The 27767-nt window shown below is 39.4% G+C and overlaps 1 protein-coding gene across 4 annotated transcripts in view; it reads left to right on the top strand.

Moving 5' to 3' along the window:
- MARCHF1 (membrane associated ring-CH-type finger 1) overlaps nucleotides 1–27767 on the top strand; it is an 859229-nt gene that overhangs the window by 657091 nt on the left and 174371 nt on the right. For all 4 annotated transcript variants that reach the window (XM_082461847.1, XM_082461846.1, XM_082461848.1 and 1 more), the window contains one exon: nucleotides 4327–4377. In XM_082461847.1, coding sequence (XP_082317973.1) covers nucleotides 4327–4377 — 51 coding nt within the window. The remainder of the gene's footprint in view (nucleotides 1–4326; nucleotides 4378–27767) is intronic.

Here is a 27767-nt window from a genome sequence, read left to right as displayed (position 1 = left end):
CTTATTTCTTACATATTTCTGTTCTCCTTAATAAGTCTTATAGGAAATTCATCTATTTTGTAATTATTTTCAAAAACCTGCTTTAAGAAATATTTCTTTATCCTTCTTATTTATATCCATTTAATGTATTTTAGCTTTTATATTTTATTATTTCTTTTTACTGCATTCATTTGTTCCTGTGTTCTTTAATAACGAAGGCCTTTACAGTCATAAATTTTTATCTGGATATAGCTTTTGTTGTGTTACATAGGTCTTAGTATAACATTTTCCAGAGTTTCTGTCTATAATTTTCCAGTTAGTTATTGCTTTGGACCAAGCATTATCTTAAAATGTGTTAGTTTTGAGGTGATCAAGATTTATTAGTAACATTTCAAATTTTTATTTCTAATTTTACTGACTCAATATCAAAAGAAGTACCCTATAAAATCTCTACTTGAAGGTTTTTGTTGAGGTACTATTTGAAGCCACATAAATTTTTAAAGTATTTTTTTATTTAAAGGACATGAGATTTTTAATACATCTATTAATTGAGTTTTATTGTATCATTCAGTTCCTCTGTGTCATTTATTTTTTGTTTACAAACCACATTGCTTTCAAAGACTTTTCTTCTATTTCAAGTTTTAATTCTTTCATTGTTCTCGCAGAAATAGTTTCATGGTCTACTGAGAATTTTTCAGATGACCCTCAAAACTGCTTCATTTTTTTTTTCTCCTTTCAAATATCTTGACTTTTAGCCTGTGGGGAGAGGGGGTGAGGCAGAGGACAAAGGAGGAAAACTACAGAATAGCATCATAGCAGTGGTCTGTGTAAGATTGTCTTATTCTGATTTCTGAACTCAGAAATAATTTGTTTTTTCCTTTAGTTTACATAAAAAATAACAAACAAACAAACAAATAAAACCCTCCTTCAAGCTTCCTTACTGCCCTCTTCTGATCGATGGCTATACAGAGTATTCCTCTGTAGATAAATACAAGTCCACTGCATTATACATTCTTTAACACAGAGCATCCCCTTTTAAAGGAACTATGTCACCTTCCTTAGATTACAATATTAAATATATTAAACCAATTTAGTAATGATTTCCTCATTTGGTAATCATTTTTTCTTGCTGGTAATAAAAATCCAACCATGTTCAGTAAGGTCAAATTTGAAAAACAATTATTATATTAATAATAATAATCACAAAACAAAACTAACAATATCAGATACATTCATATCAAACCAAAAATTAGAAATTTTGAAAAGAGTTAAACATGCTTATGAAACTAGAAGTTTCTCCCTCTGCATACTGTGAACAGTCTGCTAAGATTGATCTACTAAGATAGCTCATCAACATTATTGCTTGAAGATCCCATAATTTTCATGTGGACTTGTCTGGAACTCTTGTTGGTTTCAGCTTTTAGTGACCTACAAGGTTACTATAATTTGGGTACCAGTAAGTTAGTTAGATTCTGAGACAGCTTCTATTTAATCTAAGGTAAAGAATTTAAACTGATCATAATGAGGTATGACAACCATATTTGGCTAATCTACAAAGAAGAATATGCCATTGCAATAGTAATGGGACAAGCCATTCAATTAATTAGTAGCAAACTGAACAGATTGCTTTGGAAGTGTTCCAAGAGGGAAAGTGCTTGTGGAGCTTTGCTTCAAAAGCAAGGCAGACCAGACTTCCTTAGTCCCCTTTGGTAGAGAGAAATTTGATTTTCCATCCTTGAATTTTATATGCCAGAATCTAATCCCCAGTAGAGGTAGAATTGCAGGATAGAGAGTTGTTTATGTTGAAATTATGGGTCTAGTAACCTGTGATGATTGTCATGATTTTTGAGGGGCCTCTTTGGGTGTTTCCTCTACCTGTGAATAATAATGGAAATATTATAAACTTGTAATCTCTAAAATGTTTTCATCTATAACTCATTTGATCCAATCCCCAATATATTATCTGCCCATTTCACAGTGAGGAATTTGGAGGTCTGGGATCTCAAATACACTCCTGCTAGAACTAGTGCACGGGTACAGGTCTAGTTCAAGTCAAAACCCCATTTTATATCACCGCCGTTGCAGCAATAGGGTAACCTCTCTGTTCCCGTGTGTTAACTGGAATAGAAATAATAGACACCTTAGCCACGGCAAAAAGTTAGCCTTTGCCTAAGCTTGTTTATTTCCTTCAATGCCTAACCTTGTATTAAGAGGAAATAGAGCTAACTGATTTCAGTGTAAAAGGTCTCTTGAAGTATGAGATAGTAAAGCAGAGGCTCCCTCCTATTAGACTGGGGGAGGCGGAAGCATATGAGAATTATCTGCTTATTACGACCTCACACTGAACTCATTCACAGTTGTAGAAGGACCTGGCCCTCCTTGTTTTTAATCTCAAAACACGACAAAGTCCCGTTTGATTGGAAAAATTAAGTAATCTGATGCCAGATCAATTTCTTGTACAAATAGTACTTCTTGGTTCTTGCTGAAGAGTTTTCAATTCTCGTTCCTTGATCATGTTCTCAAATATCATGTAAAAATAGAAAACATAGTAAAACAACCAGGACAACCAAACTCCTCTCAAAGCCTGTTGTATCATTGACCTCTGTTCTATGCAATAGTGTGTCAAAATCCTCAATTTCACTGAGAAGGAAAGATGGATTGGTTTTGTTTTCTTGTCTCTAGAAGAGGAGTTGAAATGTCAGTAGAAAAGTACCCCTCTCCATCACCAGAGGAAGCTAATCAAGGAAAAAGGTCTTCAGGGAACACACACATTAATCTCCAGCTGGATCACGGGGCTGTTACGAGGTGTAACTAATCGTACAGTTGTGACTCATCCCGGTCTGTAATAACATGCTCCACCGTGACATCCGTGGTTGGATGAGATGGATGTCGCATGTAAAAGAAAAAGTACTGTTCAGCTGAAATGTCTGCAAGCCTGTGCCGGACAGTGACAGCTTGCAGTGAGTGCAGCAACTGTGTTTCCACGATAACACATTTACCCTGTGTTTCTGAAACTGTCTCGAGCAGTCATCACAGGACAATTTCAGACCCACAGGTTGTTATAACAGCTTCGTTCTCAAAAATGACCCCTGTCAAGATGCACTGTAGTTGTCTCCTCAGATCCACTGTGGTGTTCAGTCCAGATGCTCAGAAGTGTTTTTTAAAAAGAATCCTAAAGTGCTAAATACAGATCCTTCACAAACTTCTGGTTTCCAGAACAGGCTCTTCCAACACTTTTTCCACAGCAGGAAAGGGGTGCTGTGATCTCTTGGTATATGTACCACACATTCTGATTTGTCGGGTCAGTTTCCCGCCAGCTCTGGCCATAAGGCCCTGGACTGGCCCTGCTTACAGGCAACAGAAGGCCTCCAGGCTTTGAATAAGGTAGTGCCACTCTTCAAGGACCCATTCTACTTTACAGTTGTATGACTTTAAAAAAAATGTATCTATTCAAAAGCTTTTTTTCATGCTTCTTTCCTCTGAAATTGGAAATTCCTTAAGAGGCAAGAACTGAGGTATAATTTTTTAAAATTATACACTACCAAACGTAAAACAGATAGCTAGTGGGAAGCAACCGCATAGCACAGGGAGATCAGCTCGGTGCTTTGTGACCACCTAGAGGGGTGGGATAGGGAGGGTGGGAGGGAGGGAGTTGCAAGAGGGAAGAGATATGGGAACACGTGTATATGTATAGCTGATTCACTTTGTTATAAAGCAGAAACTAACACACCATTGTAAAGCAATTATACTCCAATAAAGATGTTTAAAAAAACAAAACAAAACCAAACTTACTTTTAAGTTTTAAATTTTAAAATAATTTCTAAGTATTTTTAATTTAAATGATTAAATGTTTTAAAATTTTAAATTACCTTTAATTTTTTTAAAATTTTGAAAATAAAATAACTGAACAGACAGATAAAATGTATTTTAGCAGAACAGGAGTTAGATGTTATGCACCATGTACCCAGTATGCAATATTTACTGACACTGAGAACCGGAATTTACTGGTAGAAGAAGAAAAGGGGAAATAATGGACTATATTTTCATTTCTAATTCTATTTCCAAGGAACTTCATATGTTTTTCTAGAGAAATAAGTGTTTCCTGGAAATAAATATTCCTAGACTGATACATAACCTGATAATAATTGAAACATTTTCAAAAGGACACCGATAATATACTAGAGAAATAAAATTTGGTAAAAGAAATACCATCCTGTGTAAGCAATTTTTATGTCTGTTAGAACAATACAGAGAACATCTACACATTGGCCTGTGCTGTGCTTTCTTTTCTCAGCAGCAAAGAATACTGCTATATTTTTAATCAATGTCTCTAATTTTATTTTTCAGAATGACAAATCCCCAGGGCGATCTGCAAGTCGATCAAGTAATATTTCAAAAGTAGGTGAACTGTATTCACTTTCTTAATTGTTTATTAATTTACATATTTTATGAGTTCAGGTAAATACTTTCTAACATTTAACCTGCTACTGTTATCTGTGAGCAATACACAAACATGACTTGTTAATGATCTTAAATATTTTAAGAGTTTACTGTGATTGATTTCATACAGCAAAATGAGTGAAGCTATTTTTCCTCTTCAGTGCTGTATGCAAAAGATAACTTGCTACTTTCTGAGTGTCACTCAGAATATGTTTCTTCTCTCACTTCCGCTCAGAAAGCTACCACACACCCAAGGTGAAACTCTATCAACATCATGGTACAATTCCCATGAATTCAATTTTTCCAGGAGTATGGGCTCAACTATGCTGGAATCTAACCAGGACATGTTTTAGAAAACAATTTAATTTAAGACACTAGTTTGGTCATATTTGCTTTATAGAGTCGATGGATGAATAAACCAAAATACTCCCTAGACTGCCTATAAATCCAAGCAAGACACGAGGGTGTTGAAAATCTCATGGCATGGGAGAGATCCTCTAGATTTTTATTTCTCCTAGAAAACAAAAATTAAGAGCTATTCTCTAAGATGAGGCACTATGCAGTTTATAGACTTGGTACTTGGGGAGTGAAAAATCATCTAGAGCAATTTGTGAAATTGGAAAATTATGACTTCCAAAAATATAATTCTGACAAGGCTGAATTTACCATGACGAGAACTTCCACAGCAGGGCCCCTCACTTGCCAACACCACAGCCCTGAGCTCAATTTTGTAAATGTAATTTTGTATTATTTTCCTTCAAGGGGGCCCCCAAAACAGCAATAAACCATAGGCACTACAGAACACAGACCCACTTCCAATTTAGAAAAGTTTTTGTTTTGATTTGTCTTGTTTTCACGAACAAAGGACTTTATTACAAATTGAAAAATAGCAGTAGCCAGATTATCAGCATTTTCTTAAGTGGGTTTCCTGGGCTGATTCTTATGAGACCATGTTAAGATGGTCAGTTGACACCTGTCAACACACTGGGTTGAGTATGGGAATGGAATCCTGCTCTTAGGAAACTCTAGTGTTTTTAATACACAGTAAGGGTGCCTGTCCAGCGCTCCATAGGGAGACCACATCACTGTGTTGCAATGCTCTCCACTGTACATGTGTAGTAAGATAGTCCAGAACAAAAGCAGTCAATGTTTCTGCTTCCAAGACATGCAGAGATGCAAGAGACCCACAGAGAATTGTATCTCAGTAGTTGGAACTGTACATCTCTAAGGACATTGCAATCTGGGCACCTTCCTAACATTTGAGAGCCCATGTGGCCCAGTGGTTAAAGCACTAGCCGTGCAGACGGAGGACGTGAGTGTAAGTCGCCACTGTCACTTCCTACTTATGGGACCCGAGACACTCACTTAACCGCCCTGAGACACACTTGCCTCCACTGGGACATGAGGCGATGGTATCAGTCATTGAAGGTTTCCTTAAGTGGTTGTAAATCAAAATAATACCTTTCAAATGTCAATCGTCTCCATCACATCACGGAGAGCCTTCCCTGCAACTACAGGGCATTGTCAGCTTTCTGAGTGTGAGTGTTAATGTTGACCTACAAACCTGTAGGCAGTACTGGCAACTCCTTTGTCATGACAGTTGCTTCGTGATCCAGGGGTAAAACTGTATCTGCGTTTCCAGACTGCTGTTTGACTTTGACATAATGCAGCTTGTTCATAGCTTTTACCTTTTCATTTATTCTTTAAGAAAAAGTCAGAAGTGTAGTTTCCCTTCTATGAATTCGCCTTCCAGGCTCTGATACATGGTTTGTGTGTGTATTTGCATCTCCAAGAGCAACGCTCTTGATTTTATTGGTACATACTATTGATTTTATTACTGTTTAATGTATATCTTTCATGTACATCTTATTACTCTCAGAAATACTTTTTTCTTTTGTATTAACAGTATTCACAGACTATTGATAACACTTTTAAAATAGGAGTAGTATGAAGAAATTTTATTCAAAGATGATACAAGTTTGGGACAATAAGACAAGTGTGAGCTGTCATCAGTCTAACAACTATTTGCTAATCCATAGTCTATATAGAGATGACCTGCAAAAGGTATTAGATATAAATATTGGGTTTTATCCATTTTGATGGTAATTTATCTTAGATTAAGAACATGAACTGGCAGGTCTTATTGACCGGTTTGCCAAACTGCATCATAAATGTTCTAGACTCATTCTTTTTTTTTTCAATTACGACTAAACAGTTTATTTGATACATTTTAATTGCAGGCTTGTGTGGGAGACAATTAATGATAAAATGCATTCTATTCAGAGAGAAAAGAAAAGCTCTCCCCTTAAACAGTCATTGTAATTGTACAGTCACAAAAACTCAAACCATCACACGCCCATGGGGGTGAAAATATTTCAGTGTGCTTAAGTTTATTAGACTTAAGACAATATATTGCTACTTTTACTTATATTCAGAATGACAGCCACAAATCCTAAATCCACTGTTGAGCCCTCACTACTTTTTAATGAATTACTAAGTGATAAACTCTTCATTAAGACCACATAACTTACCAAGAAGGAGGTGGCAAATTCTAGTAATATTTGAGTCCTTTAACTTTTTTATTTTTAACATCTTTATTGGAGTATAATTGCTTTACAATGGTGTGTTAGTTTCTGCTGTATAACAAAGTGAATGAGCTATACGTATACATATATCCCCATATCCCCTCCCTCTTGCGTCTCCCTCCCACCCTTGCTATCCCACCCCTCGAGGTGGACCAAAACACCAAGTTGATCTCCCTGTGCTATGCGGCTGCTTCCACTAGCTATCTGTTTTACATTTGGTAGTATATATAAGTCCATGCCACTCTCTCACTTTGTCCCAGCTTACCCTTCCCCCTCCCCATGACCTCAAGTCCATTCTCTACGTCTGTGTCTTTATTCCTGTCCTGAACCTAGGTTCTTCATAAACATTTTTTTTTTTTTAGATTCCATATATATATGTGTTAGCATACAATTTTGTTTTTCTCTTTCTGACTTACTTCACTCTGTATGACAAACTCTAGGTCCATCCACCTCACTACTAATAACTCCATTTCGTTTCTTTTTATGGCTGAGTAATATTCCATTGTATATATGTGCCATATCTTCTTTATCCATTCATCTGTTGATGGACACGTAGGTTGTTCCATGTCCTGGCTATTGCAAATAGAGCTGCATTGAACATTGAGGTACATGACTCTTTTTGAATTATGGTGTTCTCAGGGTATATGCCCAGTAGTGGGATTGCTGGGTCATATGGTAGTTCTATTTTTAGTTTTTAAGGAACCTCCATACTGTTCTCCATAGTGGCTGTATCAATTTACATTCCCACCAACAGTGCAACAGGGTTCCCTTTTCTCCACACCCTCTCCAGCATTTATTGTTTGTAGATTTTTTGATGATGGCCATTCTGACCAGTGTGAGGTGATACCTCATTGTAGTTTTGATTTGCATTTCTCTAATGATTAGTGATGTTGAGCATCCTTTCATGAGTTTATTGGCAGTCGGTATATCTTCTTTGGAGAAATGTCTATTTAGGTCTTCTGCCCATGTTTGGATTGGGTTGTTTGTTTTTCTGATATTGAGGTGCATGAGCAGCTAGTAAATTTTGGAGATTAATCCATTGTCAGTTGCTTTATTTGCAAATATTTTCTCCCATTCTGAGGGTTGTCTTTTCGTCTTGTTTATGGTTTCCTTTGCTGTGCAAAAGTTTTTAAGTTTCAATAGGTCCCATTTGTTTATTTTTGTTTTTATTTCCATTTCTCTAAGAGGTGGGTGAGAAAGGATCTTGCTGTGATTTATGTCATAGAGTGTTCTGCCTATGTTTTCCTTTAAGAGTTTGATGTCTGTTTTCCTTTAAGAGTTTGTTAAGTGCCTGGCCTTACATTTAGGTCTTAAATCCATTTTGAGTTTATTTTTGTGTATGGTGTTAGGGAGTGTTCTAATTTCATTCTTTTACATGTAGCTGGCAAGTTTTCCCAGTACCACTTATTGAAGAGGCTGTCTTTTCTCCATTGTATATTCTTGCCTCCTTTATCAAAGATAAGGTGACCATATGTGCGTGGATTTATCTCTGGGCTTTCTATCCTGTTCCATTGATCTATATTTCTGTTTTTGTGCCAGTACCATACTGTCTTCACTACTGTAGCGTTGTAGTATAGTCTGAAGTCCAGGAGCCTGATTCCTCCAGCTCCGTTTTTCTTTCTCAAGAGTGCTTTGGCTATTTGGGGTCTTTTGTGTTTCCATCCAAATGGTGAAATTTCTTGTTCTACTTCTGTGAAAAATGTCATTGGTAGTTTGTTAGGGATTGCAGTGAACTGTAGATTGCTTTCGGTAGTATAGTCATTTTCACGATGTTGATTCTTCCAGTCTGAGAACATGGTATATCTCTCCATCTGTTTGTATCATCTTTAATTTCTATCATCAGTGTCTTATAGTTTTCTGCATACAGGTCTTTTGTCTCCCTAAGAAGGTTTATTCCTAGGTATTTTATTCTTTTTGTTGCAATGGTAAATGGGAGTGTTTCCTTAATTTCTCTTTCAGATTTTTCATCATTAATGTATAGAAATGCAAGAGATTTCTGTGCATTAATTTTGTATCCTGCTACTTTACCAAATTCATTGATTAGCTCTAGTAGTTTTCTGGTAGCGTCTTTACGATTGTCTATGTGTAGGATCATGTCAGCTGCAACCAGTGACAGCTTTGCTTCTTCTTTTCCTATTTGGATTCCTTTTATTTCTTTTTCTTCTCTGACTGCTGTGGCTAAAACTTCCGAAACTATGTTGAATAATAGTGGTGAGAGTGGACAACCTTGTCTTGTTCCTGACTTAGTGGAAATGGTTTCAGTTTTTCACCATTGAAAATGATGTTGGCTGTGGGTTTGTCATACATGGCCTTTATTATGTTGAGGTAAGTTCCCTCTGTGCCTACTTTATGGAGGATTTTTATCATAAATGGGTGATGACTTTTGTCGAAAGCTTTCTCTGCATCTGTCGAGATGCTCATATGGTTTTTATTCTTCAATTTGTTAATACAGTGTATCACATTGGTTGATTTGCGTATATTGAAGAATCCTTGCATTCCTGGGATAAACCCCACTTGATCATGGTGTATGATCCTTTTCATGTGCTGCTGGATTCTGTTTGGTAGTATTTTGTTGAGGATTTTTGCATCTGTGCTCATCAGTGATATTGGTCTGTAGTTTTCTTTCTTTGTGACATCTTTGTCTGGTTTTGGTATCAGGGTGATGGTGGCCTCGTAGAATGAGTTTGGGAGTGTTCCTCCCTCTGTCATATTTTGGAAGAGGTTGAGAAGGATAGGTGTTAGCTCTTCTCTAAATGTTTGATAGAATTCGCCTGTGAAGCCATCTGATCCTGGGCTTTTGTTTGTTGGAAGATTTTAATCACAGTCTCAATTTCAGTGTTTGTGATTGGTCTGTTTATATTTTCTGTTTCTTCCTGGTTCAGTCTCGGAAGGTTGTGCTTTTCTAAGAATTTGCCCATTTCTTCCAGGTTTTCTATTTTATTGGCATATAGTTGCTTGCAGTAATCTCTCACGATCCTTTGTATTTCTGCAGTGTCAGTTGTTACTTCTCCTTTTTCATTTCTAATTCTATTGATTTGAGTCTTCTCCCTTTTTTCTTGATAAGTCTGGCTAATGGTTTATCAATTTTGTTTATCTTCTCAAAGAACCAGCTTTTAGATTTACTGATCTTTGCTATCATTTCCTTCATTTCTTTTTCATTTATTTCTGATCTGATCATTACGATTTCTTTCCTTCTGCTAACTTTGGGGGTTTTTTGTTCTTCTTTCTCTAATTGCTTTAGGTGTAAGCTGAGGTTGTTTATTTGAGATGTTCCTTGTTTCTTGAGGTAGGCTTGTATTGCTATAATCTTCCCTCTTAGAACTGCTTTTGCTGCATCCCATAGGTTTTGGGTCCTCATGTTTTCATTGTCATTTGTTTCTAGGTATTTTTTGATTTCCTCTTTGATTTCTTCAGTGATCTCTTGGTTATCAAGTAGTGTATTGTTTAGCCTCCATGTATTTGTATTTTTTACAGAATTTTTCCTGTAATTGATATCTAGTCTCATAGTGCTGTGGTTGGAAAACATACGTGATATGATTTCAATTTTCTTAAATTTACCAAGGCTTGATTTGTGACCCAAGATATGATCTATCCTGGAGAATGTTTCACGAGCACTTGAGAAGAAATTGTATTCTGTTGCTTTTGGATGGAATGTCCTATAAATATCAATTAAATCCACCTTGTTTAATGTGTCATTTAAAGCTTGTGTTTCCTTATTTATTTTCATTTTGCATAATCTGTCCATTGGTGAAAGTGGGGTGTTAAAGTCCCCTACTATGATTGTGTTACTGTCAATTTCCCCTTTTATGGCTCTTAGCATTTGCCTTATGTATTGAGGTGCTCCTATGTTGGATGCATAAATATTTACAATTGCTATAGCTTCTTCTTGGATTGATCCCTTGATCATTTTGTAGTGTCCTTCTTTTCTCTTGTAATAGTCTTTATTTTAATGTCTTTTTTGTCTGATATGAGAATTGCTAGTCCAGCTTTCTTTTGATTTCCATTTGCATGGAATATCTTTTTCCATCCCCTCACTTTCAGTTTGGATGTGTCCCTAGGTCTGAAGTGGGTCTCTTGTAGACAGCATATATATGGGTCTTGTTTTTGTATCCATTCAGCCAGCCTATGTCTTTTGGTTGGAGCATTTAATCCACTTACATTTAAGGTAGTTATCGATATGTATGTTCCTATTACCATTTTCTTAATTGTTTTGTGTTTGTTATTGTAGGTCTTTTCCTTCTCTTGTGCTTCCTGTCTAGGGAAGTTCCTTTAGCATTTGTTTTAAAGCTGGTTTGGTGGTGCTGAATTCTCTTAGCTTTTGCTTGTCTGTGAAGGTTTTACTTTCTCTGTTGAATCTGAATGAGATCCTTGCTGGCTAGAGTAATCTTGGTTGTAGGTTCTTCCCTTTCATCACTTTAAGTATGTCCCACCACTCCCTTCTGGCTTGCAGAGTTTCTGTTGAAAGATCAGCTGTTAACCTTATGGGGATTCCCTTGTATGTTATTTGTTGTTTTTCCCTTGCTGCTTTTAATATTTTTTCTTTGTATTTAATTTTTGATAGTTTGATTAATGTGTGTCTTGGCATGTTTCTCCTTGGATTTATCCTGTATGGGACTCTCTGTGCTTCCTGGACTTGATTAACTATTTCTTTTCCCATATTAGGGAAGTTTTCAACTATAATGGCTTCAAATATTTTCTCAGTCCCTTTCTTTTCCTCTTCTTCTTCTGGCACCCCTATAGTTCGAATGTTGGTGTGTTTAATGTTGTCCCAGTGGTCTCTGAGACTGTCCTCAATTCTTTTTCTTCTTTTTTCTTTACTCTGCTCTGCAGTAGTTATTTCCACTATTTTATCTTACAGGTCACTTATCCGTTTTCTGCCTCAGATATTCTGCTAATGGTTCCTTCTAGAGAATTTTTAATTTCATTTATTGTGTTGTTCATCACTGTTTGTTTGCTCTTTAGTTCTTCTATGTCCTTCTTAAACGTTTCTTGTATTTTCTCCATTCTATTTCCAAGATTTTGGATCATCTTTACTATCATTACTCTGAATTCTTTTTCAGGTAGACTGCCTATTTCCTCTTCATTTGTTTGGTCTGGTGGGATTTTACCTTGCTCCTTCATCTGTGTGTTTCTCTGTCTTCTCATTTTGCTTAACTTACTGTGTTTGGGGTCTCCTTTTCGCAGGCTGCAGGTTCATAGTTCCTGTTGTTTTTGGTGTCTGCCCCCAGTGGCTAAGGTTGGTTCAGTGGGTTGTGTAGGCTTCCTGATGGAGGGGACTGGTTCCTGTGTTCTGGTGGATGAGGCTGGATCTTGTCTTTCTGGTGGGCAGAACTGTGTCCGGTGGTGTGTTTTGGAGTGTCTGTGAACTTAGTATGACTTTAGGCAACCTCTCTGCTAATGGGTGGGGTTGTGTTCCTGTCTTGCTAGTTGTTTGGCACAGGGTGTCCAGTACTGTAGCTTGCTGGTTGTTGAATGGAGCTGAGTCTTAGTGTTGAGGTGGAGATCTCTGGGAGAGCTTTTGCTGTTTGATATTACATGGAGCCAGGAGGTCTCTGGTGGACCAATGTCCTGAACTCGGCTCTCCCACCTCAGAGGCACAGGCCTGACACCCGGCCGGAGCACCAAGACCCTGTCAGCCACACGGCCAGCTACGTGGGGAGTTTCTTGCCTTTTGGGAGGTCTGACGTCTACTACCAGCGTTCAGTAGGTGTTCTGTAGGAGCTGTTCCACATGTAGATGTATTTTTGATGCATTTGTGGGGAGGAAGGTGATCCCCACTTCTCACTCCTCTGCCATCTTGAAGGTCTCCTCAAGTCTTTTAACTTTTAAAGTGGTGGAAAAAAAGACATTAAAGTAAAACAAGGGTATTTTTTCTCTAATTTTGTCAAAATAATTTTTATGTCAAAAAAAGACTGAGTTTCTCAAGGATGTGATAATCAGCATAACAGAGTAATTAAGAGTATGGATTCAGAGTAACTGCTTAGCAGCATATTTAACTTCCTTAGTAACTTTATTTGTAAAATAAGAATATCTAACAGTATCTCTCTCAGAGGGGTACTTAGCACAGTACCCAGCACTGTGTAAGTATGAGCTGCTCTTACTATGGGGCTCTTAATACTGATGTCTCACAGTACAGTAAGTACTCAGTAATCTTTTTGTGAGCAAGTGAATTTGTGACACGGGTTATAGTATATATATTGTTTTCTCAGCGGAATAAGAATAAGTAACAGATTGGACAGGATTAAGTTAAATTTAGGATTAAGTAAAACGTTTGTGATGTGACATAATTTTATTGAAAAAATACTGCACATTCTTGTTTCATTAAAAAGAGCATGTGTTTTTAACAATAAAAATTCTGTTAGGTCAGTAGCACTAAAACTCATAATGGGCATCTTCCTTAACTGTTGTCAAGTTTGTGCCATCCCTGATCCTTTGATAAAGGGAAGTCACAGTTCAGAGGACTCCTTCCAGGCTGGGGTAGCAGAACCATCCTGCATGCCACTGAGTCTGCTTTCCTGCCTGTTTCCTACAGTTTCTTAATGAATCAGACCTTCTCATCATTAGTATTTGTGGAATGTCTCCATCAGCAATCTTATTCTATACTGGGAATGACGGAGTCATGAAAAAATCCCCTCCAAGTCCTCAGTGAGCTTACAGAGAAGGAGTTGAGATATGACATAGATATATAACTTGTAATTTAATATATACGTACATTATAATTTAATATATATTAAGTAGAACTATGTGCAAAAAAGATAACAGAGCAAGCAACCCTGCGCCTCTCACCTTTAGAAAGGCCTGGCCTTTGGTTGGCATCTGGGATTTCAGGAGTGTGGTACCACCACCCTAACTGGTAAGAATGGCGCATGATGCCTAAATTGTGCAAAAAAGACAGTTTATCCTAGATTCCTGCTTTCCTTCTGGGAGTCTGGGGTTTGGGTACATGCTAGACAGTTGGTACCTATAAGACCAGCCCCCAGTAAAAAGTTGGAACACTGGGTCTCTCACGAGTCTCCCTGGTAGGAAGCACTTCTCATCTGTTGTCACAACTCACAGCTGCAGGAATTAAGCGCATCTGTATGACTCCCCTGGGAGTAAACTTGGGGAAGTTTGGAACTCTGCTCCTAATGTCCTCTGGACTTCACCCCGTGTGCCTTTTTACTTTGCTGATTTTGCTTTGTGTCCTTTCACTGTAATAAACCGTAGGGATGAATATGACTACAAGTTCAGTCCTATGAGGGAGGGGTCCTAGGAGATCAGATCACTGCCCCTGGGCATAGTCACGGGACCCTCTGGTGCTCCAGCCAAAAGAGTACAGACCGCAGGCTGTGGGAGTTCAGGGAATGACCACTTCCATCTGGTGACAGGATAGCACTAGGGAAGAACTGTATGTAAACAGGGACTTGATGGAGGGGTGTGACTTGATCAAATACAAGGAAAGTATGTTTAAAGGCACATAAGTACAAGGCATGGAAGCCAGAAAACATGGATTAGAAGAAGAAAGGTACTCAAAATAGTTTTAAGGGACCTTTGAGATGGAACGTTGGTCGTAGGATACATTCTCTTTAATTGTACAAGTGTTCCCTGGCTTGGAAACATAGAGATGGATTTAGAACCCATCGAGATCCTTGAGACATTTTTTTAGTAAACGGAACATTATTATTTTTGATATTCAGGATTGTGTAAGTCCTGAGTGATCTTGCTGCTGTGAATACGAAATATCCAAGTGTGGGATAAATAACAAATGTTGAATTGTTAGTAAACATTTAAACTTGTTCTCCTTAGTCTTTACCTCTGAATCTTTCTACCCTATATTATTCAGTTGCGATTATACTTTGAGTTTTCTGGTCATTCCAACTCTGAGTTTTTTATTAGTTTATATTTCTAGCTTGTTTTAGGACATATAAGATATACTTGTGACTCTTTTTTTTTTAATTTTTTTACTCTAATAGGATTTGTGTGCCTTGGATATGTTAATGCTGCTGCAAAGGCTACAGAGAAGCTATATACGTTTAAAACAATGTATGTGAGGTTGTCAAAATATCTCAGTGTGAACATGCCAGTTTTCATTTTTTTCTCACTTACTTTTCCTCTGAAAGGCTGCTTTTGATATTAGTGTTTGTTGCTGATTTTTAACACACACATGGCTCACAAATAGGTTCCTCGGGAAGCAAAATTAGCCAAATTTGGCTTTTCTTTTCTTTTTTCTAGGGTGAGGCCTCATTACATTCAACTAGCAACAGTATATTATGTATTTCACAAGAAAAACCTTTCAAGAGCAAACTGTCAAAAGAAAAGAGAGGCTTGTACTTTCAGTTGAAAAAAACATCTAGCATTTTCTTTTAAACAAAACACTTTATGCTTTTTGGTCTATGTAGGAAGCAGCTCATGAAATCTAATCTACTTATGAAAAGAAATTCAAAAGCTACTACCTTAAAATGATGTTTCAGTTAGCTTCCATTATTCCCTATTATATTCCCTAGACCTCACTTACTTGGCAAAGCGTCATCTAAAATGTTCAGTTGGTATCTACCTAGGAATATCATATACAACGTTAAGGTAAAGACAGTACATAGTGTATGAAATATTAATGCTAAAGTGTTTCCTTCCCCTCTCTGTGTGCCCCAGCTTATTCTGCAATAAATAAAGGTGTATAGTATAGTCAACACAGTTTATTCAACAAACATTTTTAAGGATGTACATTTTAAATAGGTGTTTTCTTTTGATCAAATATATACCTTGATTCTACTTCTGTAAATCTTCATCTCTTCCTATTTTGCCAGCTTTGCCTTTAAGATTCCAATGTGTTTTCCAGCAAGGTCAAGGTGAATGTGCTCCCCCAATTTAACATGTATTGGGAGTTCGTTCAGCTGAACCTGAGCCAAGTATTTGCATCTCTGAACAGGCGTTTAATGTTCTGAGTTAGTGAGAGATCCATCTTGGTTTGCTTATACAAGGGACCTATAAATCAACCATACCTTCAGACTACATACCTTGAGAGGGTAAATTTGACAGGTTGATGAAGTAAAATGGGATGTAGAATTAGGAAACAGCTAGAAATGAGGTGGACTAATTTGAGAACTCTCATAGAGCCTGGGTCAGGATCTGTCCTGAGACCGAAGCTGAGGAAATGAGTAAAAGTTTAGTTGAATTAGTAAAAGTGGTGGTGGTAGATTAAGAGAGCCTGAGACCTTCTTATATCATGCGGCTTTTTCTTTATATACACTTACTTTTTAGGTGAACTCATCCAGCCTCATGACCATATAGGATCAATATGCCAACAACTCTCTCAAATAGATATTTCTAGCCCAGATTTATGCCGTGAATTCTAGGCTCAAATATCCTACTCCACTTTTCCATATGAATGTGTAATAGAAATCTTTCTTACGTCATGTGTCCCCCAGCAGATGCTGAGATGGGAATCTTTTGCAGTGATGTATTGTGGGAGTATATTAGGAGAAGCAGGACAGAAAGAGGAGGAAGTCAAGAAAAGTCCCCCCGATCCTGCAAGGGGACCCTGCAGTATAAAATGAACTTGAAGTTGTCCCCACCTGAGGCAGAGAAGCAGGGCTTCTACCCTCCTCACCAGCCATCCAAGCTCAGGTCACTTACACAGAGGGAAACGTCCAGGTAGTGTGACTCTCTCGCATCAGGAAGCTAAGACGCCCAGGGCAGTTTTCCAAAGAGAATCCCAGTGGCAGAACTTTAGAAACCAAAGTGCCCAGGTGCTTCAGGAGTCAGGGCCTCACATGGTAAAAGGGGCCAAGCTGGGTGTGGGCGGAACCCTGGCAACATCCACTGTGGTCTGTCCGTCACACCACCCAGATCTATGTGAACCCACAGATACTTAGAGGTGACGACTGGTCACAATTTCTGAGGAAGAGATGACAAGACGTGGGCTGGTAGGATGAGCTTTTGCTATTGCTGCTGCCAAAGCCATCACTGATTCATCCCCTCCTTCTACCCACTCACTCATCCACACTATCCCTCATTCTTTTTTCCTTTATTTTTGAATTTTATTTTGTTTATTTTTTATACAGCAGGCTCTTATTAGTCATCCATTTTATACACATTAGTGTATACATGTCAATTCCAATCTCCCAATTCATCCCACCCCCACCACCCCTGCTGCCACTTTCCCCCCTTGCTGTCCATGCGTTTGTTCTCTACATCTGTGTCTCTATTTCTGCCCTGCAACACGGTTCATCTGTACAATTTTTCTAGGTTCCACATATATGCGTTAATATACGATATTTGTTTTTCTCTTTCTGACTTACTTCACTCCGTATGACAGTCTCTAGATCCATCCAAGTCTTAACAAATGACCCAATTTCGTTCCTTTTTATGGCTGAGTAATATTCCATTGTAGATATGTACCACATCTTCTTTATCCATTCGTCTGTCAATGGGCATTTAGGTTGTTTCCGTGACCTGGTTATTGTAAATAGTGCTGCGATGAACAATGGGGTGCATGTGTCTTTTTGAATTATGGTTTTCTCTGGGTATATGCCCAGTAGTGGGATTGCTGGGTCATATGGTAATTCTATTTTTAGTTTTTTAAGGAACCTCCATACTGTTCTCCATAGTGGCTGTATCAATTTACATTCCCACCAACAGTGCAAGAGTGTTCCCTTTTCTCCACACCCTCTCCAGCAATTGTTGTTTGTAGATTTTCTGATGATGCCCATTCTAACTGGTGTGAAGTGATACCTCATTGTACTTTTGATTTGCATTTCTCTAATGATTAGTGATGATGAACAGCTTTTCATGTGCTTCTTCGCCATCTGTATGTCTTCTTTGGAGAAATGTCTATTTAGGTCTTCTGCCCATTTTTGATTGGGCTGTTTGTTTTTTTAATATTGAGCTTCATGAGCTGTTTATATATTTTGGAGATTAATCCTTTGCCCGTTGATTCATTTGCAATTATTTTCTCCCATTCTGAGGGCTGTCTTTTCGTCTTGTTTGTAGTTTCCTTTGCTGTGCAAAACCTTCTAAGTTTCATTAGGTCCCATTTGTTTATTTTTGTTTTTAATTTCCATTACTCTAGGAGGTGGATCAAAAAAGATCTTGCTGTGATTTATGTCAAAGTGTTTTCTTCCTGTGTTTTCCTCTAAGAGTTTTATAGTGTCCAGTCTTACATTTAGGTCTTAAATCCATTTTGAGTTTATTTTTGTGTATGGTGTTAGGGAGTGTTCTAATTTCATTCTTTTACATGTAGCTGTCCAGTTTTCCCAGCACCACTTATTTAAGAGGCTGTCTTTTCTCCATTGTTTATCCTTGCCTCCTTTGTCATAGATTAGTTGACCATAGGTGCGTGGGTTTATCTCTGGGCTTTCTATCTTGTTCCATTGATCTATATTTCTGTTTTTCTGCCAGTACCATATTGTCTTGATTACTGTAGCTTTGTAGTATAGTCTGAAGTCAGGGAGGTTGATTCCTCCAGCTCCGTTTTATTCCCTCAAGACTGCTTTGGCTATTCTGGGTCTTCTGTGTCTCCATACAAATTTTAAGATTTTTTGTTCTAGTTCTGTAAAAAATACCATTGGTAATTTGATAGGGATTACATTAAATCTGTAGATTGCTTTGGGCAGTGTAGTCATTTTCATGATGTTGATTCTTCCAATCCAAAAACAGGGTATATCTCTCCATCTGTTTGTATCATCTTTAATTTCTTTCATCAGTGTCTTATAGTTTTCTGCATACAGGTCTTTTGTCTCCCTATGTAGGTTTATTCTTAGGTATTTTATTCTTTTTGTTGCAGTGGTAAATGGGAGTGTTTCCTTAATTTCTCTCTCAGATTTTTCATCATTAGTGTATAGAAATGCAAGAGATTTCTGTGCATTAATTTTGTATCCTGCAACTTTACCAAATTCATTGATTAGCTCTAGTAGTTTCCTGGTGGCATCTTTAGTACAGTATCATGTCATCTGCAAACAGTGATAGTTTTACTTCTTCTTTTCCAATTTGTATTCTTTTTATTTCTTTTTCTTCTCTGACTGCCATGGCTAGGGCTTCCAAAACTATGTTGAATAATAAGGGTGAGAGTGGACATCCTTGTCTTGTTCCTGATCTTAGTGGAAAGGGTTTCAGTTTTTCACCATTCAGAATGATGTTTGCTGTGGGTTTGTCATATATGGCCTTTATTATGTTGAGGTAGGTTCCCTCTATGCCCACTTTCTGGAGAGTTTTTCTCATAAATGGGTGTTGAATTTTGTCAAAAGCTTTTTCTGAATCTATTGAGATGATCATATGGTTTTTATTCCTCAGTTTGTTAATATGGTGTATCACATTGATTGATTTGCGTATATTGAAGAATCCTTGTATCCCTGGGGTAAATCCCACTTGATCATGGTGTATGATCCTTTTAACATGTTGTTAGATTCTGTTTGCTAGTATTTTGTTGAGGATATTTGCATCTATATTCTTCTGTGATATTGGTCTGTAATTTTCTTTTTTTGTAGTATCTTTGTCTGGTTTTGGTATCAGGGTGATGGTGGCCTCATAGAATGAGTTTGGGAATGTTCCTTCCTCTGCAATTTTTTGGAAGAGTTTGAGAAGGATGGGTGTTAGCTCTTCTCTAAATGTTTGATAGAATTCACCTGTGAAGCTGTCTGGTCCTGGACTTTTGTTTGTTGGAAGATTTTTAATCACAGTTCAATTTCATTACTTGTGATTGGTCTGTTCATATATTCTATTTCTTCCTGGTCCAGTCTTGGTAGGTTATACCTTTCTAAGAATTTGTCCATTTTTTCCAGGTTTTCCATTTTATTGGCATAAAGTTGCTTGTAGTAGTCTCTTAGGATGCTTTGTATTTCTGCGGTGTCTGTTGTAACTTCTCCTTTTTCATTTCTGATTTTATTGATTTGAGTCCTCTCCCTCTTTTTCTTGATGAGTCTGGCTAATGTTTTATCAATTTTGTTTATCTTCTCAAAGAACCAGCTTTTAGTTTTATTGACCTTTGCTATAGTTATTTTTTGTTTCTATTTCATTTATTTCTGCTCTGATCTTTATGATTTCTTTCCTTCTACTAACTTTGGGTTTTGTTTTTTCTTCTTTCTCTAGTTCCTTTAGGTGTAAGGTTAGATTTTTTATTTGAGATTTTTCTTGTTTCTTGAGGTAGGCTTGTATTGCTATAAACTTCCCTCTTAGAACTGCTCTTGCTGCATCCCATAAGTTTTGGATTGTCATATTTTGCTGTAATTAGTCTCTAGGTATTTTTTGATTTCCTCTTTGATTTCTTGGTTATTTAGCAATGTATTGTTTAGCCTCCATGTGTTTGTGTTTTTTACGTTTTTTTCCCTGTAAGTGATTTCTAATCTCATAGCGTTGTGGTCAGAAAAGATGCTTGATATAATTTCAGTTTTGTTAAATTACTGAAGCTTGATTTGTGACTCAAGATGTGATCTATCCAGGAGAATGTTCCGTGTGCATTGAGAAGAAAGTGTAATCTGCTGTTTTTGGATGGAATATCCTCTAAATATCAATTAAATCTATCTGGTCTCTTGTGTCATTTAAAGCTTGTGTTTCCTTATTTATTTTCTGTTTGGATGATCTGTCCATTGGTGTAAGTGAGGTGTTAAAGTCCCCCACTATTACTGTGTTACTGTCGACTTCCTCTTTTATAGCTGTCAGCAGTTGCCTTGTGTATTGATACCCCTCATTCTTGATTATCAGTTCTGTTAGACTAGGCTGGTTGCTGGTGAGGTGTCTCTGATTACCTTGCCCTTAACCGGTTGTGCTTGATATAATCAACGATTTGAAGTTAAACCTGTGTTTGGATAAATGGAAAAATGCTACGGCAGATCCCCCAAGTTTGAGACTTATCTTGATTCCTCATTATGTAGCAGCCACCCTAGCTCCTCTTGATGGCCAATCTGTTGTTGAGTGAATTGCTGCTCTGTCTACCAGACAACGTAACTTGTGTCACTCCTGAGGGAAAGCTCCAGTCCTGTGGTCCACTGATGTCCTGACCAGTCTTTCTAGAGCCAAGTAGCATACCAGGAGCTGCTTTCTACACTATGAGAACTTTGCAATGGTGTGACCTTGATCCAAAACACTAAAGTTTTCACTGTAATTCTCCATTTGGGACTTGACAGAGAACCCGCCTGGCATTCCTATTTACCATGGTAATGATAATAGTCTGGGACTTGCCACTTATTACGGCTTTGGCATCAAGGTCGTTTGTATTGCAGCTGACACTGCTGCAGAAACTTCTCTCATTCTAGTCCCCACTCAAAAGTGGTAGCCTTCTGAGTCATCTGATAAAGGGCCTGAGAATTATTCCAAAGTGTTGTCTTGTTCTAAGACTCAATCCTACCAAGCATTCTGTGTCTTTCTTCATAGTAAGATTAGATGCCAAATGTGTCTGAAGGGAATGTCTTGACACGCACAACAAAATGGGATCCCCAATATTTTCACTGGTTTGGCCAATTCCTGAATGTTTGTGGAATTTTTCTCCCTCCCTCGTGTCCTAAAAAAGCCTTCAGATTATTGGCCTTCCCTGCTCATTAGACCTGATTAACATGATATCATCACAAAATGGACTAAACTGATTTTGACCATCGTCAGACCATCAAGGTTACCTTCAGTCTACATTGTGATGTATCTCTGGTGCAGGACCAGGAATGTGTACTGCTGTCCATGCCAGGTGAATGCAAACTGGTTTTGATCCTCATTTATGATGAATATTGAAAGAACACATTACTAGGAAAGTAGCTTCATACCACATGCTGGTCTGCTCTGATGGTGAGGGTGCCTGGCCCACCAGGTTTCAGCAGGAACAGACTAGAAATTAAGTGACATGATGGAAACAACCACCCTTATATCCTTTTAAGTCTATTCTCATGAAACAGCCAATATGATCCTTTTCAAATATATGCCAGATAGTGTCTTGCTCCTGTCTCAACCCTCCAATCGTTTCCTATATCACTCAGTAAGACAGAAATCCCTAAGCTGTCCCTGCAGTCTCTCTCATTGTATTTCTTATTGCTCTTCCTCTGGGTTACTCAGCTACCGACTCACTGAACCCCTCTGCTTCAGGGCATTTGTCTCTGCCCTGGGTGCTCAAAAGTCTCATTCCCCATATGTCTACATGGCTTGCTTTCTCGATTTTTCTACTTAGATACCACCTTATCAGTGAGGACCTATCTCCTTTCCTGCTTTATTTTCCCTTAAGCATTGTCTTGTAATCTGCAATATTATATATTTTCTTTATTTGTTTAGTTTAAGGTCTATGAGAGTAAGAACTTCATTTCTTGGTTCAATATTGCTTCCTCAGCACCTAGAAATGTGACTAATAAATACACTCAAAAAATATGTGTTGAATGAGAGACTAGAGCCTGCTTTGTTTTGTTAGCTTTAGAATGTATGTTCCTAATGTGGAATCTGGGGGTGCACAGATCCTTGGACCAGGCCAGTCCGTGACTCACTGTTCCAATACACACAAGACAGGCGAAAGTACACGTGTTTATAATGGATGCAGTTGATGCCCCCCCCAGATGCCCAACACCGGCCACCTTCTCCCAGCTTCTCTGAGTGTTTTCACATAATTCACCAGCTGCCTCCTTCTTCAGAGATTTTCCCTAAGTCAAGTGGGTGAAGTCTAGCCTTTCACCCTAGATACATAACATGTGAGCATTTAAAAAAATCATACTTTAATACCCACCAAAGAGCATCTGTTGCAGAAGAGGTGCTAAATAGGTGGAAAGGATGGCTTATCCAGTGGATTTCAGCCAGGCTCTGTCCTAAGCTCCCCCATTGCTGTGCCAGAGCCCATAAATGGAATAACTCTGGTGGCAGAGAAGGACGCCTTGCGTGGGCACAATGCCATGGTCTCCTCCTCACCAGGGGTGACCCAGCCACCTGCCTTGCTGAATGAACACTTGACCTGAAAAAGCAGAAGCTATGTTGAGCCCCCTAATTTACTACCGTTTATCAAGAAAACCAACCAGCCCCCTGATAGCAGCTTGATTGCATCACAGGCCTTCTGGGTTTGCCTCTCTTGAAAAGTTAGAACTAGGGTGAAGTAAGAAAAGCACTAGGCTCAGACACAAGCTGCAGCGGGGTGCCAAAACACTCAGTAATCAAGATAAATTTTAATGCAATACTTTAAGAAACAAGTGTCTTGCAAAAACTCCATGATAAATAGGATATCAACATTTTAAATAAAAACAGGATCAGTGCTGTATCAGGCCATATGCAGCCAGAGGCAAAAGGAAAATTCTGAATTACTGATTTTCTCTATATTTAATTTTTTGGTGTTTGTTCATCAAGGATTTTTTGCATTTTTTAAAGTATTGTTTTAAAGTTTTTTTTCCTCTTGATTATTGAGTGTTTCCGTGCCCCCTTATGTTGCATGCCTGAGGCGAGTGTCTCATTTCCTGGTCTGAGTCCTGGCTCTGTGCCTCATGTAACAGCTTCCAGCCACTGTCAGCAGTCTGAACTCAGCATCTGATCTACCAATGCAGGATTCTGCCAACATCACATCAGACCCAGGCATTCAGTGTAAAGCAGAAGGGTGCAGCCGTGTGTGTGTGACTGTGGGATTCACAGGCCTCCCGCAGCACATACCCTGTCTGCCAGATGCTGTCAGCCTGATACAGCAATTATACAGACTTTTGAAGATGGCTGCAAGCTATCAGCCTAGAGAAGACTCCCTGGGAGAATGGGGCACTATCCCACAAGATGCATTACGTGTGTGAAACCAGCACCCAGGAAATGGTGCCTTGTTTCTTACAGGTCCAGTTACCCTTCTCCCGGTGATCCATTTGTGGACTCTGTGCTTCCCACAGCCATCACTTTAGGCTCGGTGGGTTTCTAAGTGCTGGTTCACAAGGCACACAGTCCCACCGGAGGACACAGTAAGAATCCCACTAAACCGAAAGCTATGACTGCTGTCCGGTCACCTTGAGCGCCTCCAGCTAGTATCCCAGCAAGTAAAGAAATCTGTTACCATTCTAGCAGGAGCAATTAACGTTATCCTTAACCTTTATACAAAATTGGGGCAGGGGGAAATATGTTTGCCTCTCATGTGATTTACTAGCATCTCTGTTCCTTCCACTGTGTCTGTAAATGGGCAAGTAGAACAACTACAGCCTGATAAGGGCTTAGTAACCAGGGCTCAGTCCCTCAGGCAAGCCACCGAGACCAACAGAATGGTTGACAAAGGTGAAAGGAATTTAGAAGGGGTGTGCAGTCAGGAAGATGATGAGTTATCAGTCATGATCTCTGGACCAAATGCAGCAACGGGGGCTATATTTCATCCCTCTTAACCTCCTCTGCTGAGGTTTTCCTGAAGGTGGAACCAGTCGGAATCCTGGAGAAGCTATGTCAAGGTGGGGTGAACTTGATGGCAACCGCAGGTGGATCTGAGCGGTCCAAGCATCATCTCAAGTGGACGCTGTCGAGTCCCCACCCAGATCCCTACTACAGACCCCGTCACACAGCTGCTGTGAGCGCTGGCTGATAATGTAACTCACAGCTGCTCCCTCCCCAGAGACCTGTCATTGGCCACACGGGAACTTTATTGCCCACGAGGTCAAGGGCTGCTGGAAGGAAGCGGGCACTGACCCCCTTGCCTCAAGGTGGGATTAATGCTTGGTACAGTGTGGGTGCCAGAGCCGCCATATGGGATCAGCTGAAGCTAGCGTTCAGGTAAGACAAAGTTCTGCCCGGCTCTGTAGCTCCTGTTCTGTAACTTCTCCCCTCTTTCCACTTCTAAAAACACCACCCTAGTAAATCACTTGGACAAGAATTCTTGTCTCAGGCTCTGCTCCTAGGGAATCTGACCTACGCAGCTTAGAAATTTTTTAGCAATTTTACATTCTTACAGCACGCAATCCCACGGCAATTTTTAATTGTATTTTCAAGTGTATTAGTCCGTAAAGGATTGTAGAGAAAAAAAGAGAGAAAGAGAAAGAGTGGGGGAGAGGAAGAGAGAGAACGACAGAATTGGTTCTTTACTACAGATAATCTGCCCTGGGGCATCTAATATGTTTTTAGAAGATCCAGATTTCTTAATTGTCTAGAATGCTTTAGAAAGTCCAGGAAAAAAAAAAAGAAATTACATCGAATTAACTTGAGTGTGTGTATATTTATGCATTTGGGGAGAGACTACATAGTTTTCATCATCCGAAAAATGTGCAAAGATGAAAATTATGTCTCCACATATCTGTAGAGAAATACACATGAAAGATCAGTCTTCTGGGTCATCATGAGCTTCGTTTGTTTGTTTGCTAAAACTGGTTCGATCTGCCCTACTACTTTTTGTAAAACAGAATAGGACGGCATCTATGATTTTTCACTCATACCTTGAATAGTTACAGAATGCCCAGTTATTATATGCAAGAAATTATTTTAGATGCTAAACATTCAAAGCCATTAGAGCTACTCTAGTCACGGCCATTATGAAATATATATTCCAGGATTATTGAACATTTCTCTGGTTTGTTATCTTTAGCTTAAAAGGTTTATTTTGGCTTTTGTTTGTTTGTTTGGTTGGTTTTTTCGGAATTTCCTCTAGGACGGGTCTCCGTAGCTCTCTTGGATTTCAAGAAGTAGGAAAAGCCAGACGTTTGGGAAGCTTTGGGTGTCGTAACAGGTCAACTCTGCCTTCTGCTAAAGCATTTTGAAGATATGGTGGTCTAGTGCTGGGGGCCAGCCTGGGGAAGGCTGTTGACATGACCATTGGTTGAGGTGACCTCATGACCACACCAAAGGTGATAAAGGATCGTGATTTGGATGCTGTAATGCTAGCTGGTTTTTGTTATCCAATTAAATTATGTATGTGTATTCTGGCAAGCGATAGGTAGCAGAGGGCTTGAAATATACTCTCTCCTTTTTCCTTCCCTGAACTATGTAACCTTTATTTAGTTGTGGTTTCTTTCAACAACCGTACCATGTCAAGCCTTCTGACAATAGGAAGAGTTGGAGATACTTTTCTCTTTTAGTTTCTGATTTACTTAAGAGGTAATTAAGTAGGGTGGAGCCCAGGCATTGGTGTTTTTTAAGATGTTTCCTAAGTGATTTGAATGTACAGCCCAGAGGAAAGCCCCTGGGACATCTGGCAACATCTGGAGATACTTTGGGTTGTCACAGCTGGGGAGGGGGATGCCTCCCCCCGGCATCTCGCGGGGGGAGGCAGGGATGGTGCCGAGCACCTAGGATGCGCGGGACAGCCAGCCCCACCGCAACAGCGCCGCCGCTGGAGGGCGCACTGGGGCTGGAGACAAGCCGATCTGAAGGCAGACGCCACGTGGGCAGAAACTGACGGTCCAGGTGGGAGGTTAGACGTTCCACGGGGGCAGGATTTAGTGGGCCGGTAGGAGATGTGTCAGAGACAAAAGCAAAGTTCACAGATGTGTTCCACCAGTGGCCGGCGTCATCTGGAATGCTCCCTGGGCTTCTGGGCAGGTGGGAAGAGCAGGTCTGGGGAGAGACGGCTAAGCCCAGGCCAGGGTGCCGTGCTCCCGAGGTTGTGTGGGTCGTCGGGGTGAGAAGGCCCAGGGGTCATCTGGCGTCTGTGTGGACAGGCTTCCTAGCAGGAGCCTCTTCTCCTCTGTCTGCAAAACCACCCCCTGGCTCTGGGTCACTTCCCCATCTTTGCACCGCAAAGTACTGATTATCATCATCCTTCTGGAACCTTCTCCGGCTTAGAGGAGGATTCCAGCCCAGAGGTCTCGCACAGCGAGTGACAGCTCCGTAATGCCAGGAGCAGCGTGGGCGTGGAAGGCGGGATGTCCAGGCCTTCAAGCCATCGTTCCTGCTCCTTTGTGATGTGGGGGTTCCCTGTCATGCCTTCGGTCACAGCTTGTCGGCGTCTGAAATAGGAAACGTGGGGCTGATACCCCCATCCCCGCCCCCAACATGGGGTCAACGGAGTCCAGCCTGGCTCCTTGGCAGGCGGGGAGCTGAGTCTGGGCAGGAGTGTCACTGAGATCTGGGGTGAGGTTGGCCGTCCTTGGAGACACTTTTTAAATGTACCTTAATGTGACCAACATGTGGACGGTGGTGGTGAAAGGGATTCACCTCTAAAACAAGAAATGTTGGCTTCATAGTTTCTAAGGTCTGCTTTTAATTCCACTTTCAAGTATTGTCAGTGATTAAATCCCTGAACAGAACACCTGCTAAGATGTTAGGATCAGTAACATTTTATCTCCCCCAGTGCTTAGTAGATGGATGTCGTCTTCTTTCAGTGTTTAATCCGTTTGCATTGTATTGCCTCTGTAAACATCCCGTAAGAAGAGTGACTCACTTTAAGTGAAGTCCAGAGTCAAAGTAATTTTAGTTGAAAACAGAATTAGTTGATAATAAGGACTATGTGTGTGGAGGTGAAGTTCAGAAACAAGGCTGCAGACTGGCCCGGGAATCAGACACCAATGGTGAGTGGGAATCACTGTTGGCATTTAGTCTATGTGCCCTGGGTCTCCTTAGGTGAAGAACTCTGGATATCATGACGAGTGTAGACAGCTCAGATCTCCTGACCCAATGCCCAGCTAAGTACAGGCTCCTAAAAAACTCAGAAAATCGGTCATGCCAACCACTCAGTGCGAGAGAACAGGCAGAATGAGAGAATAGTGCCAAGATATTAAGTAACACTGCCAGTGGCCAACCAATCATGTAAGAAATGGACCAGTTCGATTTAACTTACACTCTTCAATATTGTACTTGAATATTTTAATTTCTTTTCTTTAGTATAATATAAATTAATAGATTCGTGAGATGAATTTAGGATATCGTGTCATATACCTGTCTAATGATGTAAAG

This window comes from Balaenoptera physalus (genome assembly GCF_965194825.1).
Source record: "Balaenoptera physalus genome assembly, chromosome: 5".
NCBI classification, from domain to species: domain Eukaryota; kingdom Metazoa; phylum Chordata; class Mammalia; order Artiodactyla; family Balaenopteridae; genus Balaenoptera; species Balaenoptera physalus.
Note: the sequence above shows the minus strand (reverse complement) of the source record. Positions and strands in the feature narration are given on the sequence as shown.